The sequence below is a fragment of the Apostichopus japonicus genome, chromosome 22 (genome assembly GCF_037975245.1).
Source record: "Apostichopus japonicus isolate 1M-3 chromosome 22, ASM3797524v1, whole genome shotgun sequence".
Classification (NCBI taxonomy): Eukaryota; Metazoa; Echinodermata; class Holothuroidea; order Aspidochirotida; family Stichopodidae; genus Apostichopus; species Apostichopus japonicus.
In genome coordinates this window covers 9,422,648-9,450,496 of record NC_092582.1, presented here as the reverse complement: position 1 = coordinate 9,450,496, position 27,849 = coordinate 9,422,648, and the positions used below count along the sequence as shown (strand labels likewise).

General features: G+C 37.8%; 1 protein-coding gene across 1 annotated transcript; it reads right to left on the bottom strand.

The window, feature by feature from the left end:
* Positions 1-57: 57 nt before the first annotated feature.
* LOC139963986 (probable ATP-dependent RNA helicase DDX46) lies at positions 58-27,691 on the bottom strand. The gene is made up of 24 exons (XM_071965261.1): positions 27,534-27,691; positions 26,566-26,751; positions 25,911-26,027; positions 24,301-24,397; positions 23,727-23,792; positions 22,299-22,499; positions 21,314-21,538; positions 20,558-20,674; positions 19,648-19,816; positions 18,458-18,578; positions 17,826-18,001; positions 15,653-15,774; positions 14,999-15,077; positions 12,940-13,022; positions 12,193-12,357; positions 11,183-11,380; positions 10,557-10,690; positions 9,619-9,781; positions 8,955-9,104; positions 6,313-6,579; positions 5,184-5,366; positions 4,286-4,409; positions 3,656-3,729; positions 58-2,698 (listed from the first exon to the last, which is right to left on the bottom strand). Exons 1-24 carry the CDS (start codon positions 27,548-27,550, stop codon positions 2,651-2,653), a joined length of 3,282 nt encoding a protein of 1,093 aa, XP_071821362.1. The 5' UTR covers positions 27,551-27,691; the 3' UTR covers positions 58-2,650.
* Between the last annotated feature and the right edge of the window lie 158 nt (positions 27,692-27,849).

Below are 27,849 nucleotides of genomic sequence, written 5' to 3'. Positions count from 1 at the left end.
ATAAATAAAGAAATTAAGCAAATATGGAAACATTAAAGATGGGAAGTACAATCACCATTCTGTTGTGAAAACATTTTATTAAAATCTTTGAAATTGTTATGCTTTTTCTTTCCTCTCTGAGCACTCCAAATAAAAATAGTTACCTGAATAGCATGATGTCTTTCAAAAGGAAACTTGGAGATCAAGTGTTTCACTGAAAGCTGCATTTTAAGGTTAATTTATATTTCTACACATTCGATACTAAAATGCCAAATCAATTTTATGTCATTAGCTTGACTGGTGAACTTTTTTGTTTCAAGTAATGAACAGAAAGTCCTAAACGTTGAATTTTTCTACTTCCCCTCTGACACAATGTCTGTGAAGTTGGAAATTAAACAGGAATATACTTGGAAACTACAAAACCTTGCAAAAGACGTTCCCCTTTTGACATTGGCTGCAATATTCCCTTTTTTCAAGTACGGAAATAAATTAACCATCTTTAATTGATAGTATAAAGTTGCTTATGATGTTAGAGATAGCTACAATACACAATTTACCATGTAGCTTCAAAAAGTTAATGTAGCAATTCTGTGGGAGGATAAAACTAAACTAATGAATAAAGACTCCTTCACCCCCCCCCCCCCCACAAAAATAAAACTATATATATAAAAAAAATTAAAGCACTTGTGGCTCCATGATGGTCTTTTTTAAGCCATCTGCATCGAGATCCGCGTTGAACCTTAGGGACAATAGTCACCAGTCCACCTGCACCAGTCCACCTGCCCCCCTCCCCTTTTTCCAAAGAATCCATTTATGAAAATACATCATCTTAATCCCATATTTCCTCTGCCGTCCTAAATGACCGCAAACCCTGGGGCTGTATCCCCTCAACCAATGCATCTTGTCCTTTTCTCAGGGTCAAAGGTGTTAAACTAGGGACTGAGAAACACCCTCTCTGCCAGAGCTACAGGCTTCACAATAACATAGAGATCAGTTCACTCCACATGGCCTCTTCATTGGCATTGCCAGTATCAGTAGAAGAACAGATGAAGGAGAGGTAAGTACCAAGTAACAAACAATACACTCAATGCACTCATTTAAAAGGTTTGTGAAGAAATTTGTCAGTGCTCTCAACGTATGTAAAATATTTAAATTATAATCATAATCATATTTAATTCTGGTGGCAAACAATGTCAAAACTGATATTGAAGAGTAAAATACTCCACACTGCCGGTTTGAGTCCTTATCTTAATATCTTGCCCCTAACTCTAGATATGTTTGCATGTATGTATGTATTTTAGATCCTCCTGCAAGCAGGAACTTGCGAAGAAGCCATTATTGGCTTATCAAAGATGCAAGCTGACCAAAGTCAGTCTCTTAGATTCATATTTTCATGTCCATGATTATGAATTGTTAACAACTCTGTAACTGGACGACATACATTTATCTTGGAGTGACTCGAACTCGGGACCTTATGATTGAAAGGCACCGGCGTTAACCACTGAGCTAATACTCCATATTGAAGAGTAAAATACTCCACACTGCTGGTTGAAGTCCCTATCTTAATATCTTGCACTTATATGGATATGGATAATTGAATGTAACATAGTTTGACTGGCTAAACCTTCAACTACACTAGAATGTTTGGATACACAAGAGATGTGATGTCATATGGGCAAATACTCTTCAAGAGCTTTAGACTATTATAATCTTCATAAATATATTTATCATTGAAACTTGATACATCTGAAAATGTTTGCTTAGCTGTAAAATTTCTCTGTATTTAGAACTTCATGAAAAATTATCCTTTTACATAGAAATATTCTATTCCTCTGTGGATAAATGACAAATACTAAAGAGAAACAAAGATATTTTCAGCTGAATTGCTATGATGACATGACCCATTCTGCTATTGCCACATGCATTTACAAAATATCACAAAATATTGAAAAATGTGTATCTTCACATTACAAAATGCTATGAGGATGTGGTTTTCGACTACATATGCAGTAAATTTGCAGCAATTTTGCTGAGCGATCAACTTGAGTCACCTTTTAAATATTGGAAAGCATTTCTCTTCTAAAGACCAGCCAGCTGAGTGACACCCAATTTCCTCAATTGCATATTATCAACAAAGGCTGAGAGATAACAAAAGGTTCCACTTAAGTTGAAAAGGAAATTTTTTTTTGCTAAAACCGAAGCAATAAAAATCTTTTTTTAAGATCCCATGGCATCTTTGACAGGTTCCTCTCTTCAATGCTTTACCAATACATTTTTGAAAGAACAAAATTTATGTCCTGTGCAGAAATTACGATGCAGCCGCTCAATATGGCCTGGGTCAAATTCGCAGCCAATAGTAACTCTCGTAGGAAAACACGGCAATTCTATAAATCCAAGAAACAACTTTTGGTAAGGAGTGTGCAAGAGGAGTTTAGCAAGATAAAAACAGCTTCTCTGTATCCTCGAAAGTGACCCAAATTGTCAGTGATTTTATACTCCGTTTGTTTCCAAAAAAATTAGGGACCCCTAAGGCCCTGATTATGACACCAAAGTCTGCTATGCATAGCTATTGGTCGTGCAGCAACATCTCTTGAATCGGCACTCTCTGGTTTTCCTTCTTCCTTCTGAATCAACCAAAACTTGTTGACTAATAAACTCTAGTTCCTGGTTCTCATAAGACCTTGTATCGTCCTTTGTTGATTGGTTGGTATGAGTTTTGCTGCAGAAAAAAAGATAAATGAAAAAAATAAACATAGATAAAGAAGTCATTCTATTGTAAAGGTCTGTATTAAATCATTACATTGGTTCAACAATCCTTTTGGAGATGACAGTGTAACCGTCATTTATATTTGCAGATATCCACAAGATCTTTAACCTTTATACAATTCAAAGAATCGTATGTAAGATATGCAAACCACTTTTCACACAAATTTTTGGTCAAAATACTGTGTTTAGATAACTATGTTAAAGAATCTTTGTCAGAGGCTAATTGAGTTCAGTCAGAAGACGATCCTGCTATGATCCAAACGTCAGTCCCTCAAACTTTAAGATATTTAACTACACAGGCTACTTGTAGTAGATATGCAGTTTGCTAACAGTTTTTTTCCTCTTTGTTTAGATAACTGATAGATCCTTTTCTTGATATCGAATACAGGGCAAAGTTTTAAGAACTATCTTGGCTGATCAGGGACAATCTTAGCTTTTGATTGTCTAAAAAAAATGTAGCAAAGTAACAAAGAACAAACAGTATGTATATTGCAGGAGAGATGTTTAGGTTTGGTGAACTTAATGAAACATTTAGGATGTGAGTTCATTACCTAACTCCACATTGTCTTTGTACAATGAGAGTATACCTAAAGAGGTTAAAGACAATGGAACACACCGGCAGAATTGTCATATCACAAATGACTTGGAAAATGAAAGAAGTGTAACAAGCCATCACAAATGACAATACTGTAACCAGATCAGTTAAAGTGCAAACCTGCTACAGTCATATGCAGCAAGTCTGCAAATTAATGACATAGTCACAACAAGCCAAGGGAGCTTCTTCTATGTTGACACAGATGTAACAGGTATGTCAATGACTTTATCAGTACGGGCAAAAGTAAAACAAGAAAAAATAAAGAGAAAGCAAAATAGATAGAAAAAGAAATAGACAAAGAAGGAAATGACTTACCAGTCTTATCAACTCTTCCTTAATAAGACGAGTAATTTCAGCTTTAGCCTTTTGAACCGAGAGCTCACTTGTACCTGTTGTAACAAAGACATGAATGAAAATGGTTATGAAGGCCACTATCGGGAAAGGAGGATGGATACAGAATATATTTATAAGGGCAACTTTCTCCCATAGATTTACTTCTTCATTTACCATGCAAATCCAAAACAGTTATTTTGAACATGCCAAGAGGACTCTGGAATCTTCTGCTTGAGGGGTAGACTGTCACATGCTCATTATCTATGTTTCTTTGGGCAGTAAAGCTAAACTTTGTTTGGTAGTATAATAGGTAGTATATAACTAAAAGCTTTGAATGGGGGAAAGAGAGAGCTTGAAATAGCTTTGACGATTAGTGGTTATGAAAATATGTGAGAGTCAGAATTTTAGGGCTTTGTTTGGGGATTGAGTGTAGGTAGTCACATGTACCTCACTTGGAGGAGTTAGGAGTAGAAACCATGAGTGCTGTGCTGCTGGGGGTTCATAGACTCCCTATACATTTGAACTAGCTGTAGTATTGGACACCGAGGGTACAAATTACCTTCAGACTTCACAATTACCATGGAAACCATGATTAACAAGAGCACAACTTACTTTCGATGGAAAGGTATAACTTTCTTTCTCCTTCGTCTTCCTTTGGTTCTTTACCCTGGGGAAAGTAAGTTCCTCTGATGGTGACACCGGCATCACTATATTCTTGGATATTTGCCAGGTTTTCCTGTTCACAAATAAAAGAAATGGCATAAATATCCAGGGAAGACGAGAGCCATGTCAGCCACTGGGGACAATTATTTCACCATGCACCATTTTGAAATCTTCCTCTTATCATTAAGCATATCATGAACATGGTGATACATTATTCTCTATCCCAAATCCCCTAATTGAACCCCCCCCTTAACCCCAGGGCTATAGCCTCACCCTATCATTGTGCCTATCAATATCTACAAATATTCATGAGGGACAGTAACATTAACAGCACGCTTCTTGTTGATGGTTATTTCTATATCACAAAATTTTGTTGACAATATGAAACAGTCCAAAATTATGTTCTTAACAACATCCCTTATGGGAGCAAACAATGTGACTACAATCTATTCCATGTTTTCCAACAATTCTGAGATAAATGTCTATGCTATGATACATTAGTAAAATTATCAGTGCTTATCTCCAGCTTCCAAACAGGAAAAGAGCACACCAATCATTGAAGTAAAATAACTGTCAAACTTCCACATAGTGAAAGAATGTAGTTTTCATATCTTAGGACCTTAACAACCTCTTTTCTCCACACAACCTACACCTCTGAATACAAAACAGTATTTCAATTGGTGGCTGTGAGGCCTCACTTGAAACACAATACATTTCTTTGTCTTTCTAAACAAGCCTCTTTACTTCCACAGTACTTGTGTCTGGTCCATTTTATTTGATCTCACCTCTGTCCGACCTCTGTCTGATCTGATCTTACCTCTGCAATGACAATCTTTGAAACACTTACCTTTGAGGTAACTTTCCACCTAGCAGTTTGAGGGAAGTCATTTATCTCCAGTTCCTCTTCGTACTTCCTGAAGGTGGTCTTCTTCGGCTCTTCCTTCTCCTCTTCCTCCTCTTGTGCGGTCTTGGGAATGTAATTCAGCTTGGCGTTCAGCTTGCCAGCGATCTGTTCCGCTATCGTCATTTTCTGGTGGACAAGGACAGAATAGGTCAGAATACCATCATCAATATCATCACTAGGTCAATGGATCAGGAGCTTTCCAGCACCCAATCCATCACCACCACATCTGTCATGCTTGACATATGTTCAGTCGGATAAAACTCAACTGGTTCTGCCATAATTGTGAGAATCCCCAACCTCCCAGAAATAAAGAAAGGATGTCTTTTTTGGGAACAAAGACCTAGTTATCACCTACAACACCTCTAGCAAACATTTCTTTATTGTTTAGGGAGATGAATCTTTTAAGGAATGACAAGTTACTTTACATGAACATGTTCATATTACAGTCTTTAAATGCACTTTGCATTTAAAAATAAGATTCTTTCCATTCGGCAGTCGAATAAATAAACTGAATGAAAAGCAAAGTAATATTTCTACAAAATTCTAAATACAGAAAACCTTGACAGCTATGTTAACATTTGATCAACTGCAGCAGGTTGCAAGGATAAACCAACAAGAGGATTATAATAGCCTGAAGACACCATTTGAAGAGTAACTAACCCGATGACATCACAGATCACATTCTGTGATTATACTTCCTGGGTTTAGGTTACATTCAATCAACCGTATCTTAAGTTTGAAACAAGGCATTGAGATTGGGCTTTTAACTAACAGTCTGGATTACTATTCTCTTAAATATTAAATATATGATTTACACTGTCTGCCACCAGAATGTCACTTTAAGGAAAATTTGATCAGTCGTATTCTCATCCACCTCTGAAGATAAACTCCTAGCAACCAGTGGTGAGCCTGGTGTAAAAAAAAAATTCAGAACTTTGCAAAAATTGCGGTATAGGCTCCAGTTTGCATATGCTACAGTGTGTTAGGATAATAGTTTTTGTCCCTGAGGTAGAAAAGAAATCACGGATATTCCGCGAATTCGCGGAAAAAGCTCATGCCTGTAGCAACTCACTGATATAGGGTTTTGACCAATAGAACCCCCCTTCATCAAAGCCTGCGTGGCCTGTTGGACGACGTTTGTCTGCCTACCACTTTCCAGACTCTGGTTGATGCGAGAAGCCAGTCGTTTAGCCAGTTCTAGGTTGGCTTTGTTCACGTTGGCACCCGGTGGCGCCTCGCCGGGCTGAGCGGCATTCTGGTTCTTATTGGGTAGTTCGTCCTCTGTGACGTCCTTCACCCTCTTCTTTGATGCGAACATGTTCTCAATTTGTTCATCAATCTATAGAAATGGAATAAATTTGTGCTTTTGTTAGCTTACTGAAATAACTAATATTGTTTGATTTGTTCATCTCTCTATAGAAATGGAATAAATTTGTGCTTTTGTTAGTGTACTGAAATGACTAATATTGTTCGGTCTATTTTAACTTTATTTATTGTTGATTGGTCTAATTTAGTTGTCCGTCCGTCCATCTATCAGTCCGTCCATATATCTACTTTTAAGGTGTCCTTTCTGTCTTTGTTTCAGTTTGCCTTTGCAGAAGATCCAGCTAAGATCAAAACGTCAGTCTCTCTGACTTATACATTTACCTATACATGCTTTTGGCTGTAGAGAAGCAGTTTTATTAACATTTTTTCCCTCACTTAAAAGTCTCAATGTGTATTTGCCAAATTTAAACTCCGACCTTTGGAAAATGACACCGTTCTACGCAATTTTCATATTAATTTTCTTTTTTTTTATTGAGTTATCTGTGTTAAACGTTTTGAGCTGAATAAAATTCCCCAGATTTATTAACAAGTCGGTAGATTCTACAACAGATCATGCGCCAGTCAAATCTCTCTGTTTTGTTTAAGAGCGTTAAGCCTAGTACTACTTTCACTTTCGTGGCTGGCCTGTGTTAGGTTTCATCTCTTGAATAGTATCTTTCTTTTGGTCTTATCAATGTAGCTTTCGAAATTGTGTTTTTCCTTCCTTCCATTTCCTTCCATTTCCTTCCATTTCCTTCCATTGCAATGACTAAACAGGTGTTTCAGACGTTTCCTCCGTGGAATTGGGTAAGTATATATAGTAAGTATATATAGGTTTCATTTGTGTAATGAACATGTTGATATGGGCGTTCACAGTGATTTTACGATATGTTAGCGCCATAAGGGCAACAGAATATAAATTTCTTTCTTTCGATTGCGACAGCTTTTCTCAATTAAACCCACCTGGCCAGAGTGCATTTACAATTAGAAATATTGAATCTGCTTCGGAAGTTTGTTTTCCGAAATTCATCAGCACACATGTATTGGGACTTTAAGTAACTACTAAGCAGGGAACTGGGAAATGTGTGATTATGCCCAAGACCCCGGACGTCAATGCCACTTGGCAGCTTGGTAACGTTTGAGCATATCGTTCTATATCATACATCTTTCATATAGACATTTACCAATTACAATGAAACAAAAGGAACACTATAACAGAGCAGAACTTAAATTGTTACATATGATGGTCAGTAGAGCATTTGAGCAAATTCACAATGATCAAAAAGGGAATGACAGGAAAAACATTTTCAGGAAGACAAACAATGGGTATGGGAGTAGACAGCCTATGACTGTTTGGAATGTGAAACCAGGAAGGGCTGTATCAGCTTTTTTGCCATGGAAATCCTTTTCCTGTTATGCTACGAATCAATAAACTATCCTATTACCGAGTTTGTTTAATGAAAACAATACCAATGACCTTCTTGGAAAGCTAGTCTTTTTTTATCTCTTTGTTTTCTTTTAGTTTACCCAATTGTTTTGTATTTTAAAATCCAATCAGTGAGAAGGTCATGGGTGAAAACACTCTCCTGACCTCACAGGTTACTTATGAAGTGATGAAATTCAAGAATTATGGCATATTGAGGTTTGCTTTTACAACACCACATAAATTTGAAGGATTTAGGATTTCAAAGTAAGCTTCTGAGTTTCCAAAAATAACTATAATTATAACTGTGACTTTTTGTCAACAGTACCACTTTCTCACCTTCTGTAGACATTTAATAGCTCAATATCAACCAGTATGAGTAAGCAAAAGGATTCAAACCATCTCTTTGCCAATGATTACGGACAGACTCATGGTGATCAACTGATTTGTGATTCCATGTCGACGGTACTAAAACTCATAGCAACAGCCTGACAAGTTTTGTCAAACTAGATAGGAACAATATGACAGCGCCCTGTGTTGATTTTGCTTGCGATTGGACAGCCCCATGGTCTATGCATGTGATAGAATTTTTTTATTGATTATGAACCTCTTCACAGAAAACCAGCTAAAACAGGGGAGTAATTGACCAGGAATGGCACAGCAAATAGAGCAAAAATGACAGGCAAATAACTCAAAAGTGCTACACAAATGCCAAGACATGAAGCCATGCTGATACTCTGCACCTGAATTTATTCTATCATTTATGTTTTAAAGCAAAATTTGAAACCTCAATATTGATATATAGAGGGAGCAGGCAAATAATTGATGACACAAATAAAAGTATGACAAAGAAAAACAAACTGAACTGAATGATTAGTTATGACATCAATGCTCCTAAACAAACAATATATATTTATATATACACATATATATATATATATATATATAAACATATATATAAATATAGCTGAATATTCATGACTTACATTCATTCCCGCTTCATCATCATCAGAGTCTTGTAAACCCAGGGCAGCCTTTTGTAATTTCTTCTTAGCATTAGCCAATTCCTTCTCCGTTTCGTCGAAACGGAAGCCTTTCCCACTGAAGCCGCTGTTGGTGAACACTTTCTTGCCATCCTGTAGAAGAAGGAAACATTAGCAAGCTACTGATGACAATTAATTCCTAAATTTTAACTGGAAATTAAATGTAAGAGCAGAAGGGAACAGAGTTGATGACTTGATAACAGAGGTTTTCAGGTTTAGGGCTCAAGATATAGATCACATTTATGATGGAGTGGTATTAGGATTACATGATCGGCAATGTCGATTGACTTATTCCTAAGAGGAAGCAAGAGAAAATGAAACTCACTCAGATAAAGTAAGTAAATAGTTGTTCAGATAAATTCATGGCAAGAGTTTATGAATTTAGCACACATGCAGTTGGGAGATGTCTTGTACTGCTGAGGAGGTATAAAGTGTCCAGAAATGAGTTTTTAAACTAACCAGGGTATCACTCTAAAATAATTGCAAACCGAAAGCAGCTTTAAGAACCTAGTGATCAACCTACTGCTTATACCAGATGTAAGATGGCATCCAAATGGAAGAAAGGATCAAAGTAACTCTATAACAATTACAATAGGATCAGACTTACTGCTTTCTGCTGTTCAGTAAACTCCGCCCACATCTGAACAATTTCCTCTGGTGCCTTCAGCTCACTCAGTTCGAATGCCTTGATGACATCTCCCGCAAAGCGCTGTTGGTCTGGCTGGATGAAGGTGTAACAGAAACCTTTGTTACCAGCTCGACCGGTCCTCCTGCAAGGAGAAAAATATCAGAGTAAAGAATTACAAAAGCTGGCTACGGTCCAGAAATCATTTTTATGTCGGTACATAACTCATGAATATTAATGTGATTAGTGTGTTATCCATTACAGCGCTGCCTTAAAGTACATCAGTTTCCAAGGCGGCCCACACCCTTACATATGATCTTGTCGGGGCCAGAGTGTTTCAGATCACTCGTCGGGGAAAAAAGGATAAAAATGTCTCATGCATGTTCAATTAGATTCACTATCCTCAGGAGTTAGTACTTAAAAATAAAAAGGTTAGCCAAACACAAAGGGAAATCATACAAACCAATTAAGCAGATGCTTTTAATTAAATTTTCAAGTTTCTCTGGTTTGGTGTGATTTCTTTTCCATTTGTGTACTTGGAGACTTTTACAGAAAAAATATCGGAAATTCATGTCCACTCTTGATCAGATTGAGGAAAGAAGATATTTCTAAGTCTGGTCAGGCTCGAGAATCTGTGTTATTCTTTAATGCTAGACTTCTGAAACTAGCCTAATGGTCTACCAGGGAAGAAGCATTTTGTAGGTTCTGATTTTTTTTCTTTAGTAAATGGCACTGTTTCACTTTTCATCCCAGCCAAGAGGTAAATGATTCTTTTAAAGTTTGGATACATGGAAAAGTTTAAACGTCCAAATGGAGGTAACTATTCCAACGACAAACGATACTCGTAAAGGTTATCTTCCCTCCTCCCTCAATTGTCCAACACGACAAAAGCTGTATTGCAGAGACAAATATTCTCTTACCCTACTCTATGCACATAGTCTTCGTAATGATTTGGACAGTCGTAGTTAACGACCAGGATCAATTGTTTGACGTCCAGACCTCTAGCTGCTACTGACGTGGCCACCAGAACTTTAACATTGCCACACTTGAAATCCTATAATAAAAGAGAGTAAACTACATGAAAGCCACACACAGGTTTAACTTTTAATCAGCTCACACTGGGTAAGTCTTCACCTTGTGCTTGCTATTACACCATGAGCCCCCTCCACCAACCCCCTCATCACCCACCAATGCCCTTACCCCTCAATCAACCCTCCAATAACCCCCTCACTCCTCCACCAACCCCCCACCCTTTACCAATGCCCTTACCCCTCCACCAACCCCCTCAATCAACCCTCCATCAACCCCCTCAACCAACCCTCCACCAATCCCCTCACCCGTCCACCGATGCCTTTACCCCTCCATAAACCTCCTCACCCCTTACAAATATGGTTGATGAAACTTACGTCACAATCAAAGCTACCAAAATCAGCGGTTGTATAATAATTTTCAAACAACTTTCCCCGCTACTTATAATTTGTAAGACATTAGAGACTTTATCATGCAACACTGGAATGATTTTCTCTTGCCGTTAATTTTTCATTACCTGAATGATGGAGTCTCGGTCGTACTGGTCAATGCCCCCGTGTAACGCCAAACAGGGGTAGCTTGCCTTCAAAAGATCTCTGAGGAGTAAGTCTGCTGATTCCTGCCTCTCCACAAAGATCAAGACACAACCTTTCTCATGGTAAATACCCAGGAGTTCCAGCAGTTTCAAAAATTTCTTTTCTTCCTCGATTATCAACTGAAGGGAACAAAAGCAAAGTGAGATAACATTTATGTATTAAAGGGGTAAAAAATTACACTTCAAAGTAGTTGTGCTCACATGTTTCATTAAAAAATATTCAGTGGCTTTCTGATATTATCTGGTCAATATTCATGCCTGCTTGATTAGCATTTATAAATAAGAAGGAGAACAAGACTACAAGTATATACAAAGCCTTAGAGCAATATGTTGGTTTATGAGTGAATATTTGACTGACCCAGTCAAGAACATGTAAAGGATTTATGATCCATGGCATTTAAAACTTCTACCGTAGATTCCGAGATCAAAAGTTGTAAAATTACCAGCAATAAGGTTGTCTTGGTCCATACAGCTATCAGTACTGGAAATAGAACATATTTAGTCAGCCAAACACTATCCCAGACTGATTGTGACTTGATTTAACTCAACCATCGTGATCTATTACTCAATATTTATGAAGGCAAATGGTCCTAAAACTACACCATACACACAGAACCACTGTGTTCTGTGAATGACCAGAGCTCTCACAAATCACATACAAAATCAATTCCATGTTAAGTATTTACATTTTTGAAAACTGGGCAATTTTTAAGGAGACACTGCTGGTCAGGAAAATACTACATGTTGAGAGTTTCTCCCACTGAAGTGGACCAGACTTAAAACTGGCGAAAGCATTCGTAACCTTAAGCACAAACATACTGCCAGATTTATCATGATCTTTCAACGTTTGTGAGAGGATGTGAGAGGACAGCTATACAATCTGAATCCTCTGGTGCAGAAGAAGAGGGATAGAGAGAGAGTTGTGGACTCACCGCGTGTTGTGAAACATCCGAGCACACTACACTCCTTCCTCCAACCTGAACTTCTATCGGTTTCGTAAGGATCTTCCTCGCTAAAGCTTCCATCTGCCTCGGGAATGTAGCAGAAAACAAAACAGTCTGCCGGTCTGGACGAACATTGTCAACGATCTTCATAACCTGAAATAAAAGAAACATGATCAGTGGAGAATAGTTGACAACAGAACTCCAACTTTGGCATCGATTTGTGCCATTAGGTCCATGTAAAAGGGTAAATCCCATCTCCAGTTTCAGTCCATGACAGGGATTCTAAATAGGAGGCCCGTAAACCTAATTGAAAGATTTCAATCCAGTTCATGAAGCAAAATTGGTCCACATTTATGCATTATTTGGTATTGACATTGTTTGAAGGTTCTATCTGTAATGTCTAGATGAATGTGAGGAGGAGCTTCTGAAGAAAATAGATTCGCAATTTGAAAAAGGCAAAAAGCGAGACAATTGCAACAAACCGGTACTTATGGTAACCCTAGATAGGGAGTGTGGGTTTAGAGGTGGAGGAAATATTAAATAATTTCTAGCATAGTGTGAAGAACTTCTGAGGAAAACAGATTGGCAAACTGAGAACGACAATGATCCCAGGGGTGCTCTTACTATTTGAGAATACTTATGTAACTACTAGTTATAGGGTGAACAAGAACCATAGTCTCACAAATCCCACAAATAAAATGAAATTGTGATCAGAAATATGATTTGATATTTTACCTGAGGTTCGAATCCCATGTCAAACATTCTGTCGGCTTCATCCAAGACCAGGTAAGTACATCGTAATAAATTGGTGACACGACCTGTGTGAGGCCAAAAGAAAAAATCCACGAGGTAAGGTAATGTACACCAAATATCATCAACTGAACCGTATCCCTTATGTGGGAGATAAGTGGATGCAATCGCTGTACTGGTCTTCCAAAGTTTACAGATGATAACTTAAGATAGTAAAATTACATGAAATAAAATTCTAATTTTTGGCAATCTGGAATGGGGTGGGGGTATCTTTTTGGTGGCAGAGAGGAGAGTGAGGAAGTATTTTGGTCAAATTTTCCTCGCTACCATTTCCATAGGGTCGAAACATATGATGCATAACCTTTTCAGCTTTCATATATTGAGATGATAAGCAGAATTTTAGAAGCCCATTGTTTTCTTTCTCTCTCTCTCTCTCTTTGGTTTACATATTTAATTTTTTTTTGTCATGTCTGCTTGCAACTTTTCTGGCAAAAACATATCCTCAGGGATCAGTAAGATTGTCTTTAGTTTACATAAGCAGTCCCTTTATAATAATTATCATGAAATATCAGCGACACAGTCATTCAGCTATCCCAAGCTACATCGTCGTACGGTTGCGACACAATCTGTGAATGAGTAGAAGAGACATTATTAGGAAGGGGGGTGGGGGAGGGGGTGATGTTCTTAACACTCCTACTACGTAAACATGGGCAGAGGGTATTTTTGATTATGCAGAGGCAGAACCCAGTCTATGATTGCACCATTTCATTTCATCTTTTAAAGAGTTTTTGCCTCTTCCATGAATGAACTGGAGAACAAAAAGGAGACCAGCAATCTCAATTTTACAATCCAGGTGCTAAAAAAAATATTCAAAGACTATTTAAAGTAACACCATTTGGTGAAACCGATAACGGATTCTTCTTCCGTAGTTGTTCGCAAGCAATTTCTCATTTTTCTCATATAACTAATACACTCATAGTATTGTAAATGTTTGTTGTCATGGAGACAAATTGCCATGTTTTTTTTTAGATATTAACCATTTTAAACATTAGTTGAACACATTGCTCCCATTTCCAGTCCTTGAAGCCAGTCTTGTTGAAACAAAGTGATGTGCTGCCCTCTGTAAGCCTGCTTTAAATGGAAATGAAGAAAATATAATCTCATATGTGTGGAAAACTCTCTTGCTTCCAAAAGAACAGAAGAATAGACAAAAAAAATTGATAAACCTGTATGTTAAACCCTTGTTACACATCAAGTCACTAGAGCAATCCTCTGCACACCGATCACAATGCAATACTTAAGTGGCATATTTGCATTAGAACTGTGGTTCCTGTGTACAAAACTGCTATACACATTTACATTTCTATAGCAATTGGACCATTTTGCGATGCGAGACTGTATAAATTATTCCCTGGGTTGTAATTCTTGACTCTCTGACTCTGACCAAGCCTCCATTCTGTCTTGATCACAAAATACTTCCTGCTTTTTGAAAATCAAAGTCACTCAAAGGTATACTGGGCTAGTTAATTGAAACTGTTGTGGTTTTGTTCCTCTTATGGAAGATTATCAGCCCAGATGATGTTTAACAGGGATTGATTGTTGCTTTTCAGTGGGACACATCCATTTGATATTCACCCTCTGGGAGAACCAACAAGTTTGATCAGGTGCTTGACTTGGTACTAGAGATCATAGTATTGCAGTACAAGTGACCTCAATCTAGAGGATTCAGGGCTCAGATCTATGCTATCCTAATCCTCTTCTTCCAACTACCAAAACCCACAAGGAATTTTTTTTTTAATGCTCTCTTTCATGTGTAATTGAAATTAATTATTCTACCCAGATCAAGTGGACGCTACCACCAACCAAAATCAGAATTGTCAAGCTTCACAGGAAGCTTCCATCTACCAAAAACAAATTTGTCCCCTGAGGAAATTATTACTAAAAGAATGAACATTTTTCAGCAAGGTTCCAACAAGGGGATAACAGATCTCTTTCTGATGAACACAAGTGTTATGTTGCTATGGCAACGACATAGATGACTCACCGTTATTAGCTGCAAGCATATCAATCATACGTCCCGGTGTGCAGACTATGATCTCAGCTCCTTTCTTGAGTTCTGCAATCTGGAAATATTAACAAAAGTGGTAACGTTATCTATCAGAACTTTAAAAATCTCATCACTGTGCTTGAAGTTAACAACTATGAAAAGAGCAACAAATTAGAAAATCCACATCATTGTTATGATCCAGCCATAACAAACACTGGTATGTTTATTTCAACACAATGCTACATTCCCTCTATGAAGAATTATCGATAAATCAGTTCAAACAAGCTTGGTTCTTACTTCATATCACCTGAAAATTCCAGGTCAAAGTAATACTGCAACCTGTGGCTTTTGGTTGCAATTCTGGGGATTGTATGGGTTATAAATCTTATAAAAAAATGTTTAGAATCTACTGAATGTTGACCCCTGTTGGATCTTAAAAAGCAGAATGCTCAATTTAAAGGTCGTCACCATTTTACTCAGCCAACCAATTAGTTTCACAGTGTCTGGAGTGTAACAAATAAGCTAAAAATTAGTAAAGCAAATGGTCTAAATGTAAGAGAGTGGAGACAAACCCAATGTAATGAGAACAACTGAAAACATTAGAACTACCTATGATCAACAATATGTGATTTAAATAGAAGATGTATTCACCTGTTCACTTATACCAGTACCGCCGTACACACATACGACTTGGAGTCCGAGAGGCTTTGAAAATTTACGACACTCCTTGTATATCTGCATAGCTAGCTCTCTCGTTGGGGCCATGATCAAAGCTGTAAGAACGATAGAACAATAGATTATACAGATGAATGGAACAAATAACACACTCACCCAATATATCACTAGCTTCTTGCATATGTGAACTTGACCCATGTACAAACAAAAACTACTAAATATGTGCTTTATTAGATCCCAAGCAGGAAATTGCACGTTTGTGAAATAATACACTCACACAAGCATCCAATATATCACTAACTTCTTGCATATGTGAAATTGTCCCATGTACAAACAAAAACTGCTAAATAGGTGCTTTATTAGATCCCAAGCAGGGAATTGCACGTTTGCGGAAAAAGTCACAAGGTGAAAAATAAATATGAAAAGGTACAGAGTACAGACAGACTAAATACCTCAAATTCTGTTACTTCTAGAAAGGAAATCATTGACAGAAAATCTGACCGTAAAATAATAAACTATTTGAAAGGAGGATTTACATAATTTGTTCTCTATCAACTGGGCTTTCCAACCCTTACTTGGTGATCATCCCTTTATAACCAGTGTAGTCCTTAGATCACTGCTTGAAATCCATAACTCTAGTCAAAACTTGCTGCACTCTTTTCAAAAGTTCTTACCAAAACGTGGCACACCTCTACTACACTTTCAGAGCAGATATCCCACATCTAATTTAATTTGTAGTTGTTATTGTGATCCAGTGATGAGTATAAATCGCCAGTTGATGGTACCATCCAGGGAGAGAGAAGTACTTGAAAGCATTCATGCACAGGGGCAATATACTTAAAGGCATTGAATACTCGCCCCAAACCGTGTGCCGCCATCTGAAAAACTTAACTTTCCGTTGCTTGCAAGTGAAGTTTTTTTCGCGTCGCTACAAAATGCAGACAGTAATGAAACCTGATACCTTGTTATCTTTTATCTAACCCTGAGATGTCCATCGCTACTACGTACACTGTGTTGTGGGTATTGACCGTAGCAGCATGTACTGACTGTGCACTAGTGTCTAATTACCGATGGTAGCAAGCTGTGTGTGTATTTTCTGGAATCGATGGTGGTGTCTAACACCTCTGTTACACCTCATTCGAAACTAGGTCAGATTACCGACATGAGACATTGCTTTGTGCGCGAGTCTTCAATGCCTTTAATACTGAGGTGAGAAGCCATTGCATTGCATGGGAAGAGCATCAGTCTTATGTCAAAAGTGTCTTAACAACTAAAACCCTTGGAAACAACAACTGTCAGTAAGAATTGATGTATGAAATGCATTATAATATAGCATCCTGCAATCATCAATGTTTTACAACTTCATTCTGCAACCTGAACGATCCTGAAATTCAGTGTTTTTAATGGAGACTGGCTTTCAAATCTGATAATAGAAATCTTTAGTCTATTAATATCAGCTATCCTGTTTTCAAACTGAGTCCTGAGATCATTAAAGATAGTACACAACTAGATACTTTAGATGGCAGCATGAGAAGGAGGTAGGTTGACTGGAGATGACCCATCAACGGTGTCAAAGGTAACCTGGTTACTCTAGACAGGGTAGAGCAGGTTCCTGATTACTCTAGAAATGGTAGAGCAGAGGTAACCTGGTTACTCTAGACAGGGTAGAGCAGATTGTAATTGTTGTGGAGAGACAGATATGGGAGCTTGTGAATCTCAACGTTTTAATGACTGGCTTTCAAAATTGATGATTGAAATCTTTTGTCTGTTAATAGTAGCTAACCCATTCAAACCTAAATCTGCACCAACATTGAGGGGTGTTAGCTCAGTGGTTAACGCCCGTGCCTTCCAATCATAAGGTCCCCGGTTCGAGTCACTCCAAGATTAATGTATGTCGTCCAGTTACAGAGTTGTTGACAATTGACAATTCATAATCATGGAAGTTAAATATGAATGTAAGAGACTGACTTTGGTCAGCTTGTGGCTTTGATAAGCCAATGATGGCTTCTTCGCGAGTTCCTGCTTGCAGGAAGATCCAAAATACATGCATACATTTGTCTCAAAGAAAAAGTTTAACTGACAAATGATGCAACCTTATGTACACACTTTGGGAAAACAAATGAATCAAGGGAGTAACATGTTTTCTTACCGATTGGCCCATCTTCCTGTTCCAGTGGATCTTGGTCCATGATGTGTCTAAACATAGGGATGAGAAACGCCAGTGTCTTACCACTGCCAGTCTTGGCGATGCCGATCATATCTCTTCCAGACATGACGGCCGGGATCGCCTGCGACTGGATTGGAGTCGGCTTTGCATACTTGTTTCTAAAGAGAAAGAACAAACAGATCGGTGATCAGCTGAAAATCACAAATGGAGTGCATAAAATACCTTAACAATGATTATAACTTGTTTGTTTGTTGGTATTACCCTTGGTTGTGATCAGCTGAAAAATCACAAAGTTAAGTAGCTTGTAAACACTGTGCTTCTTCTGTCCTTGTCCACCTCCTTGAATGTATGTAGGAAGGTTTTTTTTTTATGTATGTACGTACACAATTGTACAATTTATACCGTAATGTGATAAGAAATTGAAAATCAGACTCAATAAACAACTTAAATTCAAACTCATGCTGTAGAAGACCTTAAGACAAGGTTTATGTTCCAGTAAGTAATATGATAAGATATATCTGGGACAGTCTCCAAGTAATTCTCAAAGGTAATGCTTTTCACAGTCTTCTGTGTTTCAACACCCTTACTTCAATTTAATATTGCTTACAACTCACTTTTTAAGCACTGTCAGCACTCTGTGGGAGACTCCGCACTGTACCCATGATTCTACCGGCTTAGGGCAATCCTTACCCCTTACATGGATCCCCTCCATGTCAGATCTTCTCTTATCAACCTCTGGTGATAAAAGGAGAAACATTTGTAAGACTCTGACAGCTAATGAAACTGTTGCCTGTCAATGAAAATCATTGGTTATGCCTTTCGATTTGTGTGTATGTTGCAGCATTTTTTGGGGGGGAGGGAGGGGGGTGTGTTTTGTCTCAAGAAGTTTTCATTGAAAGGTTAGATTTTCCATCTAATCCAAGTTATCATGAGTTAGGAACAAGATATTCAGATGAATTTTTCCAACTAACAGTATGGAGTATTTTTCTTTTCCATGTAAGTGTCACCATTGTCTGCATAGCTCTCAACACAACCATACCATACTGATACGATAACAAATGGAAATGTAAAGATACTAACACCAGATTGAGTAATTACTATGCACTTACAGTCACATACTTGTACAATATTCAAACTAGGGTGAAATTCTACCTGTGCCTGCACCAATGCTACTGAATACATACTACCAATCTGCTATCTATAGAATAGCTTACCCATATTCGTACCAAGGGAAAACTCTATTTATGCTCTTACACATGCTAATGAAAACATAATACCAATCTGGTATTGATAGAATAGCCTTGTACTTGTACCCATATTCCTACCAAGGAGAAATTCCATTTATGCTAGTACTCAAGCTACTGAACAAATTCTACCAATCTGCTATCCCTAGATTAGCCTCGTACTTGTACCCACATTCCTACCAAGGGGGAGTTCCACTTATGCTAGTACTCAAGCTACTGAACAAGTACTACCAGTCTGCTATCCATAGAATAGCCTCGTACTTGTACCCATATTCCTACCAAGGGGAAATTCCATTTATGCTAGTACTCAAGCTACTGAACAAGTACTACCAATCTACTATCCCTAGATTAGCCTCGTACTTGTACCCATATTCCTACCAAGGGGAAGTTCCATTTATGCTAGTACTCAAGCTACTGAACAAGTACTACCAGTCTGCTATCCATAGATTAGCCTCGTACTTGTACCCATATTCCTACCAAGGGGAAATTCCATTTATGCTAGTTCTCAAGCTACTGAACACGTACTACCAGTCTACTTTCAGTAGAATAGGAACATTCACCTTCAACCGTCATTCTGGCAAGCTCTGGTACCTCTACATAAAAGTCCTTCTTGAACGGCTTATATGTGATGGTAGAGTGGTCAACAGCCATTAGATCTTTCTTCTTCTTTTGTTCCAAGGCAGCTACTGCATCCATCAAATTCCCCTGCTGTTCCTCCTCAGAGGACCACTGCAGAGGAAATATTAAATATTTATTAACATTCAAAGCATTCAGTAGAGGGCATACTCTGTATCATAAAAAAAAAATAGCAGGGGAAAACAAGAGAACTAAAGCTGAACGGTGGTGGGTGGGGTCCAGCAGAAACAGCCCTTTTCTAGTAAAGAATGGGATAGAGGTATTTTGGTCCCTTCTGTATGACTCCCTGTTACCATACTAATAAAAGTGATAAGAAGATGATCTTCCTGCAACTATCCAACCTAATGTATGATGTATCCTTATCCTTTATGCTTTGTTCCAAACTTGTAACTTAGATAAAGACGGTAGAGTACAAACCAATAAGGAGTTCCGCTGCTTACCACAGTTACTTACCACAGTGCTAACAATACTGCATTATAGATATGAATCCAAAGTGTGAAACTTTAACAAAAGTGAATACAAAAAGCCACTCAAGTCAAAATCGAGAAAGCATTGCTACATTCTGCGTCATAAGAAGAAGGGTTATTTTTCGAGGGGGCATGACAGCAATTTTCCGGGGAAAAAAAACTGAAAGGTATCATGACAAAACGTTTTCAATACCATCAGTTTTGTTCAGCCCTATCAATATAACTAAGTTTCACTATGCTGAATTTGGGGACAGCCCAGACAACGTGTAACTTTATTGGTCTCAACGGTGCAGCTACAATGTAGTACAAAAGAAGCAGCATCATCGGTTTTATTTTAATCACAAGTTCTCCTTTTTTGGCTCTTTACCTCCATTGCATCTTGGTCATTCTCCATAAGTTCGCCTTTCTGTTTCGACTGCCTGGATCCTTTTGCAGACTGCTTCTTTGCAACTCCGGTCAATACGCTGAGTTTTCCTATCGAGGTCTGTAGACAGCAACAACGACGACAACAAAATTACAGAAATGATCATCATATTTCGTATTATTATCAATATTATTTCTTTTATCATACATATATTGTTATGCAAATTACTGTGAGGAAATTCTCACAAAAACGTCTTCTTAAGGCTGATCATTTTGTACTTCTACCAAAGTAGAAGCCAGCTGTATTTTACCACATGAATGAAGCATGCTTCATACGGTTAACCAAGTTTTCAAAGTGAATTCAATTTTAACAATCAACAAGAAAATAAAATTACATCAATGATGCTCAGAGATTACCCTCTAGTCAAAGGGATCAATTAAAGATAAAATCACTGAAAGAACAGCTTTTGACAGGAATTTGACAGGAACTAAACAGCGAGATAACTGTACGGCACTGGGATACCACTTTTGGTTATTCTTGCATCACGGAAGAGATTCAGAGATTATCCTCCAGTAAAAGGGATCAAGGATGAGGGATCAAGGGTCAAGCCTTACAATTAAAGATCAAAGAACTGCAGAAAAGAACAGCTTTTGACAGGAAAAACTAATCAGCGAGATAACTATACGGCATTGCGAGATCACTTTTGGTTATTCTTGCATCACGGGAAGAGAAACTGTTTTGTTTTAGAAGTATCCTTACCTCACTGGGCTCACTTTTGGGTTGTGTTGCAGGTGCTTTCACAATACCACCTCGTAGGCCTAGCCTCTCCCTGTCGCCAGCTTTGATTTTCTGGACCTCATCTGTTACTCCCTTCATAAACGCATCCAACGGATCGACTCCATCCTCTTCTTCTTTTTCGTCGTCTGCCTCTGCTCCTTTGTCTTCTGATTCATCTTCCATCTTCTCTTCCTTCACCTCTTCTTCCTGTCGAATAATTTTAATTTTTGTTTTTTTTTATAATAATAATTATTTACAATCAATCTCGAGGGTTACGTCTTACGACAACTAAAGCGGGCAAATGTTTCAAAAATGTTAAGATGAACAGTTTCTAAAATACAGTAGAATCATCAAGTTCCAAAATTAAATCCAATTATCAATATTATCTCATTTGGATTTGTTTTTTCAACAGATTGGGAAGACCGTTTTACAAATGTCACCTATATGAAGAGATCATCTCGCAGTTCGGGTCTTTTATTTTACTGTTTAAAATACTAGGACGATACAAAAGAAAGTACACGATTACATCATGAAGCCAAGTGATGCAAACCCCAGGTGTGAAGATAACATCAGTTACGACTATGTTGTACTATTTAAAAATGGAATTGTAAAAGGAATTTACACTGATACAACACATCAACCAAGCTAAGGATAATTATATTATAAATAAAAATTCCCCATATTCCATACCAGAAGAGGAATTGTTGTGATTGTACACTTAACATTTGAAAATTTTAACTGTTCAGTTATTCACACAACTTAAATTACCAGAACAAAAACCAAACGTTTTTAATCAAATAAGATTTCAAAATAAAATAAAACTGTTAGCAAACTGCTTATCCACTAGTGAGCCTGTGTAGGAGAATGTGTAAAAGTAAGTTGGCCTAACGTTTCGATCCTAGTAGCATCTTCTTCAAAGGCTAATAAAAAAAAATAAAAAAAAATAAAAAAATAAGATTTGACGCACCTCTTCAACTGCAACATCTTCGTTATCATCCTCATCGTCATCTTCGAGAGTCCACTTCTTCTTCTGTTCCTCTTGAGCGTTCTCCGTGACGATGGTTTCCTCTGCCGCGGCCGCTGCTTCTGCTGCCTTCTTCCTCTCTTGTCTCCATCTCTCTATCCTCTCTCTCCTCTTCTGCATCTCTTCTTCCAGTTTCTTTTGCTCCTGGTGATGTCAACATCCAAATCAGTCATTTCAATAGTGTATATATTATAAAAGAATTAAATGGTCAGTTGATAATTATTTCCCTTTCTACACAGGTGTTCTGCAGCAATGCATATTTCACATCAGATCTGTTCAAAAATTTGACCGTTTTTTTAAATATTTTTTTTGCTTTAATTAAATTCTCTCAGTTTAGAAATGTTCCACAATATATTTTATCCTGTTCATTAATTCCAATTACATTTTGTGCAATTTTAATCAACAATTAACAATCCATTTCAAACCACTATGAATGTACCCAACCCCAAATTTTTCAGATTTTTATGCACAAAGTTTTCTGTAACTGTCCATCATGGATGGGTCTTTCTGTACATGAGATTTACACATTGCTCACTCTGAATTATGTATGACATGGTCCATTCCGAACAAATCCGCAATAATTTTATTTCACTTTGATTTCTCTTCAGCTCCCGACCAAAACCGGCCCTCACCCCCCCCCCCTCCTTACTCTACCCTGGTCATCACGAGATCTCATTAACCACTGTCCACCATGGATGGGTCTTTCTGTGCAAGAGATTTACACAAGTCTTTGCTCACTCTGAATTATGACATGGTCCACTCCACTCCGAACAAATCCGCAATAATTTTCTCTAATTCTCTCTTAGGCTCCTGACCACCACCACACCACCCCCCTCTCCTCCCCACTACCCTTTACATCCCACAATCTCATTAACCACTTTGAATCTTGATGAATTTAATGAATCTACTAATTAAAGAGAAACGAGCTGCAGGATAAACCCAAAGAGAGAAGAGAATTGGAAACAAGGAACGATAAAAACTCACCAATTCAAGTGCTTGGCCACCACCACAACCCCCCCCTCTCCTCCCCCCACTACCCTTTACATCCCACAATCTCATTAACCACTTTGAATCTTGATGAATTTAATGAATCTACTAATTAAAGAGAAACGAGCTGCAGGATAAACCCAAAGAGAGAAGAGAATTGGAAACAAGGAACGATAAAAACTCACCAATTCAAGTGCTTGGCCACCACCACAACCCCCCCCCCTCTCCTCCCCACACTACACTTGTCATCCCACAATCTCAATTAACCACTTTGAATCTTCATGAATATACTAATACAAGAGAAACAAGATGCAGGATAAACCCAAAGAGAGAAGAGAATTGGAAACAATTAGGAACGATAAACCAAGGAAAGATAAAACTCACCAATTCAAGTGCTTTGCTGCTGTCTTCCTTCTCTTTCTTTTCTTCTTTTATTTTTGCTTCCTTTTCCTTTCATGAAAAAGAAAATTAAAACTTTAATATTTTAATATTATAAGCTTAATATTTTAATAAGACATACTAAATATTTTTTAATATTTTAAGCTGCAATTTTTCTCCTTTTTTCCCCACTGTGAGTCCTGCAGTACGAGAGGGTTTTTCTTCGACAAAAGTCAACATAGCTAGAGTAAAAGACAAGTTATTAAAATGGGTTTTTTCAACTGGTAGAGTGAACTATTTTTGTCTTGTTCATAGAGCTTTTAACAAATATATGTTGGGATGCAAGAACAAAAGTTGGATCATGCATAAATTTGTTCATTCATAAATCACTCTTGGTAAAAATTGTCTGTCCATGTGATCCAGTTTTTATTTCTGTCAAGATATTAAAAACTATAAAACCAACATCAAAAATGCTGTTTGAAAATCATATCGTGAATGCTTTTAACATAGTGAAGAGAAACTCCTCTTGTACCCTAGACACAATGGATTAGATAACAGAGTGTGCTGTCTTCATATTTACCTGTTTGCTGTGATTTTTTTCTTCGTCTTTAGTGCTGCTCTCTCTTTTCTTGGAAGATTTCTCTTTTGACTTTGGTGACTTAGATCTTGATTTTGATCTGCGTAGTGAAAACAAAACAGATAACAGGTGGCTGATGATATTCTGATGTCAAAATTGAAAGAATGATACTTTTGATCAAAAGAAAGAAAAACCCAGACATTTAAATGTTATTTTCTGCCCGTCTTTCATGGCTAAGCTGAGATCTCAAATCACTTCAACTCTCCAATCATTATGATTTTTCACTTTTTTTGTTCAAAAACGTCCAGAAATTCAAAAAGATACTAAGTCATGACTCTAATCGGAAACAGAATATCTTATTTACTGCTGTAGAATTATTCAAATATATCATCCAGGGTTCCGCCTGAGGTGGATTGAGTGCCGGCAGGACTATCTAAGCGGAGCGCCACCATCGGTTGGCGCGGAGCGTACAAGAAAATTTTGGGTTTTGGAAAACCCCCAGATGGCCGGAAACGGCCCTTCCCGAGTATTGTGAGCCACATGTGGACAGCTTTGAAATGAGATCTCATGTCTGGAATTTTTCATAATTAATGAAAAAAGTTAGGACAAATATCTGGAGCACCAGAGTACAGACCAGCCGGTGGTGCCTATTAAATAAATCATTGAGGCTGAGATGATAATTTTAGATGGACAGTGAGTGAGAGTCCACTCCCAAATAAAGACGAATCATAATGAATTATGTATTCTCTCTCATTTATTCAACATCGGGCCTATGAAATCGGTCCATTGAAAAGATATCACATAATTACATAATTACCCTACCCAACTACCACGGTACATGTGCTGCGAATTTTCCCAGGTACCTTGCCAAACAACTGTGAGCTCATCCCCTGTCTAACACCTAAGTATGACACTGTGATGTGTTGGATATTTTGAACAGTTATGAACTGGATTTCCCCTAGTCTCAAACAGATTGTTTCTGTACGTTCGACCCTCCGGCTATGGAGCTGTTTTTTGGAGTTCCTATCGAAAATAAGTGCCGGTCGGAAAAGTCACTCAGGCAGATTGTGGCGGTCGGTAATTCAGCGTGCTGGTCGGGCCCGACCGGCGCCGACCGGCAGCGGCAGAACCCTGTATCATCAGTCAAGCTGCTGTTAGTCCTGTAAACCAAAACCATGATTAGCAATGGGCTATCATTAACAAATCACCCAATTACCAGCATTATTCCTCACAATCACCAACAGGAAATGTTCTTTCCAAAGAATGGCGTTCTTTTGTTCACAGAAATGCATAATCTTACGTACTTACCAGTTTGTGTCTAACTATTATCATGAGGTTTATGAATAAACAAGTTCCCTGCATATTTATGATTGAGTCGTCCATCATTATTTCATATCTTATTTTTAAAATTTAAAGAATAGTCCAGGGGTTGTTTCTATCTATTGCAAAATAAGCCAAAAAAAAATGCAAACACTACACCAAAGTATACATAAATTGTAACACTGTATTAGGTATATTAAAATGGTTTTCTGAGAGGACCCAGTGGTAGTTATTTTGAATACTTTTTTCAAAAATGCTCTGCAATTTTTAATGAATCTGAAAGAGATATTCACCTTCTATTCCTTTTAGGTGATCTGGATCTCCTTCTCTTCTTCTTCTCTCGACTTCTACTTCTCGAGGTCCTCCTCCTCTCTCTAACCTTTTCTCGGCTCCTTGACCTGGATCTTACCCTGGAGGTATGACACAAATGTTGTGCAATAAAGAAAAAGTGAGAATTGCACAGAAAATTGGAAGAAATGATCAACTTTGTGTCTCTCAAATCACAAAACCCATTTTGAGCTCTTGCGGCTCGTCTCTCATCAGTAACATACATTTACTCCGTCTTGCCAGAAGCCAAACAGCTGTAAAACACATTTTCATGTTATGCATGGATGTAAGATGACATGGGTGGTTCTATTAAAAGCAACTGATGTATTTGATGACTTAAATCACATAACACTATCTCCAGAGTCAATAGTTTTTCATTATGATAAATTACATCATTTTTGCCCCTCTCTAGCATAGTCACAGGGTAGCTATAACAATTGCCACACAGTTTTTTTCCACTCAGAGTTTCAAAAGGAATATAGGCCAGATGTATGTAAACCTGCTCCAAAATAACTTGTGGCCCAAGGATGAGTGATGGGTTTGTTGTAATTTACTTTGAAAAGTACCAGAGCAGACTGTTACCATCTTTTCACCTCTAGAAACGACAGTTAAAATGTTTACCTCTTTCTTCTCTCCTTTGAGCGAGATCTTGACTTCCTACTGCGATCTATGGGTTTGGATATTCGGCTCTTTTCTTTGTTCCTGTCAGATCGATCTTTCTTGTTCTTCAAGTCTCCTTGTCTGCTTCCTGAACGCTCATCTTCTGACGATCCTGAGGAGGGCGACCGTGTCCTTTTCCGGTATTGTCTGAAAAGAAATGATGATTGTAGTTTAATATTCAGTTTTCAGCTTCATTAAAGATAAAGTCATTTTCATTCCCCCCCCCCTCCCCCCTCTTGCTTCTTAACCTAACAAAGAATTTCAACAAAAAACTATCAAAATACGGTATGTCAAATAAAATGTACAGGTAGGTAATATAACAGAAGTAAACTGTGTCATTATTTGTGGGTTCAATTCAAAAATAGGGTAAAAACTGCCATCTTAAAAATTGGTCAGACTCAGTTAGAGGGTGATTTAACTAGGGGCCTATGTTAATGAACATTGCTCTCACTCCTGGCATTTGAATTTCCTCATGCTAAAGCTGTTTTGAGGTAGCCTATCTGCTCACTTAGGCCGTTACTAACTGGTTTTACTTAGGGAATAGGCCAAAGCTATCCTAACTTAATTGCTGTGGCATCGTGAATAGTAATACTGGTACTTGGTAGGCATAAGTTGTAATAAGGCAGGCCCAGACTAAATTTGGCTTATCATGTTTAAACAGGTAACTATTGAAGACAAGTAATAATTAATTAATTATTGTTCAGTGCAACCTAACCTGCCGAAATAAAATGCAGCCGAAATAGATAAGCACTTCCGATGTGTTTTGGACGACGTTAATATGCTGATTCTAACTCTTAGTACTTATTAAACTTTTAAACTTAAATTCTTACTTTACACTAGTCTACGGTACACAGTACAGGCTAGGCCTACTGACTTTAGACGAACAGTTTGCATATAAAACATAAGAAGCATCAGTAGGATTAATTTACCTGCTTTCCTTTGGCATGTTGTTAACAAGTGTCTCCACGACCAATGCCGTAGCAAGCAGCAAATATCAAACTAAAGGAAAATGGTTCCTTCTTTCTATCCTCTCAGGTCTTTAGTACTGTAGCACACTATGAATTGTCATGTGTTTTGTAGATGATGCGTCTTCTCTATGTCTGCTAGCCTAGAAAAGTACAACTAGTGTTGACTTTTCGCACCAAAAAATAAAACGGCTGGTCAGCAACGTTTACTCTTCAAAAGGTCATGATAGATCACAAGTAACCGGCGCTTTAAACATACCGCGGGAAAGGTAGGCTGCAA